The 2244-nt window shown below is 38.6% G+C and overlaps 1 protein-coding gene across 1 annotated transcript in view; it reads right to left on the bottom strand.

The window, feature by feature from the left end:
- Positions 1-89, bottom strand: part of LOC130826547 (uncharacterized) — a 732-nt gene extending 643 nt beyond the window's left edge. Inside the window, exon 1 of the mRNA XM_057692130.1 lies at positions 1-89. This exon is cut by the window's left edge and continues 643 nt beyond it. Coding sequence (XP_057548113.1) covers positions 1-89 — 89 coding nt within the window.
- Between the last annotated feature and the right edge of the window lie 2155 nt (positions 90-2244).

Raw genomic sequence — 2244 nt, 5'->3', positions numbered from 1 at the left:
GTTACTAATGAATATGTAGGATTCTCAGAAGGATGAATGATATATACACTTGGAGGATCGTTAGTTAAAACAACAGTGGTTCCAGGCATTTCTCAAATCAAAAATTGAAGAAACAATCAACAAATTCCAAAGACTTATCAAGCAGATTCCAGAAAACCAAGAAACAACAAATCAATCCAAACAAAATAAAGAATCTCAATCAATTATGAAGTCGAACAAACAACAAGTAGCAGATTCATACCCGCTCTGATACCATAAAGAAATTGGTGAAGAACTTCAATCAAACTTCAATCAAACAGTAATTTGAACTTCAGCATAATTTCATTCATTGAATCAAACTTTTTTTACATTTTGTGAGAATTACAGAAGAAGATTTAGAGAGAGAAAGATAATGAAAAATAGAGAGAAAATGAGACTAAAATTGATCACACAAAAGTTGATTCAATACATTGAGCATAAGCTATATTACAACTATATATAGTCTGCTATTACAAGAGAACTGATAACAAACTCTTTGCCATGTCATTCCATGATTTCAGGAAGTTAGTTATACCAGAAGCTTCTCATTCTCTACATCTGAGTCATCAAAATTTTCATATGCTGATTTTGCTAAATCAGCCGTGAGTTGCTTGCATTGCTTTGCTGAGCTGGAAGCAGAACAATCACTAATAGGTTGGGTGAGTCGGCGCGGTCGGTTTCTGGGTGGCGGTGGTTTCAGGTCTAGGTGGGGTGGTGGTTCCGAGGGTCTGGGTTTGGGTTGTGGTGGCAGAAGTAGTGTGGCTTAGGTAGTGGTGGTTTTTTTATTAAAGAAAAATAGATTTTACTTTTTTTTTCAAATTATGATTAATTTTTCTTTTTAAATTTTTTTTTGACCAATCATGGCTGTCATTATTTCAGCTTGCAGGTTTTAAGCTGGAGGTTGACAAACTTAGGGTTTTTCCCTCTGTATTTCATATATTCAGGAAGAGTATATATATATACATGAACAATCAATTAATTGGGCCAAAGTTAAACAAAGCCCATAATGCAAATTAAATTTAAATAAATGTAAATTGTTCAACACCCCCCCTCAAGTTGGAGCAGACGGATCACAAATGCCCAACTTGCGTAGGAGGAATGTAAACTGTCGATGACCCAAAGCTTTAGTAAAGATATCACCCAACTGCTCATGCGTAGAAACATGACAAGTAGAAAGAAGACCCTCCTGAATCGCATCCCGTATGTAATGGCAATCAACCTCGATATGTTTCGTCCGCTCATGAAAAACAGGATTCTGGGCGATATGCAAAGCAGACTTACTATCATAGTACAACATCATAGGAGCAGAATGATCAACGCCCCAACTAGAAAGCAGACCCTTTAGCCATTTGAGTTCACAAGTGACAGAAGCCATTGAACGATATTTAGCCTCAGCAGACGAACGAGAAACTATGTTGTTTCTTGGTTTTCCAACAAATTGGAGAACCACCAAGAAACACAATCCATCCAGTCAATGAGCGTCGAGTAAGAGGGCAACTAGCCCAGTCAGAGTCGCACCAACCAACAAGATGTAAGTCACAGCTAGAGGGAAGAAGAATACCTTGACCAGGAGAACCTTTGAGATAGCGTACAACACGTAATGCCGCATCCCAATGCTCCACACGAGGAGCCTGCATAAATTGAGCTAGAATATGAACTGCATAGGCCAAATCAGGTCGAGTGAAAGAAAGATATATAAGACGACCAACAAGCCGACGATATCGTTCTGGAGCCTCTAACAAATTACCACACGCAAGAGCCAAATAGTGATTTTGTTCAATGGGGAAAGGAGACGGCTTTGCACCCAACAAACCGGCCTCGGAAATGATATCAAGAGCATATTTACGCTGACACAATAAAATACCCTCATCATTACGAGCCACCTCAATCCCAAGAAAATACTTCAACCGCCCAAGATCTTTCATGTGAAAGCACGTACACAAATATTGTTTGAATGCAGAAAGAGCAGAGGAATCATTGCCAGAGATGATCAAATCATCGACATAAATGAGAACATTAAGTTGAATAGAACTGCTCCGATAAGTAAACAAGGAATAATCAGAGTATGATTGACAGAACCCATATTGTTTCAAAGAAGCATACAATTTAGCATACCAACATCTTGGAGCCTGTTTCAGACCATACAGAGATTTTAATAAGCGGCACACCTTACCGTGTGATGAAAAACCAGGAGGGGGTTTCATATACACCTCCTCTGTCAAATCA

Source organism: Amaranthus tricolor, chromosome 11 (assembly GCF_026212465.1).
Source record: "Amaranthus tricolor cultivar Red isolate AtriRed21 chromosome 11, ASM2621246v1, whole genome shotgun sequence".
In the NCBI taxonomy this organism is placed as follows: Eukaryota; Viridiplantae; Streptophyta; class Magnoliopsida; order Caryophyllales; family Amaranthaceae; genus Amaranthus; species Amaranthus tricolor.
The sequence above is the reverse complement of the archived record's forward strand: the minus strand, read 5'-3'. Positions and strand labels throughout refer to the sequence as shown.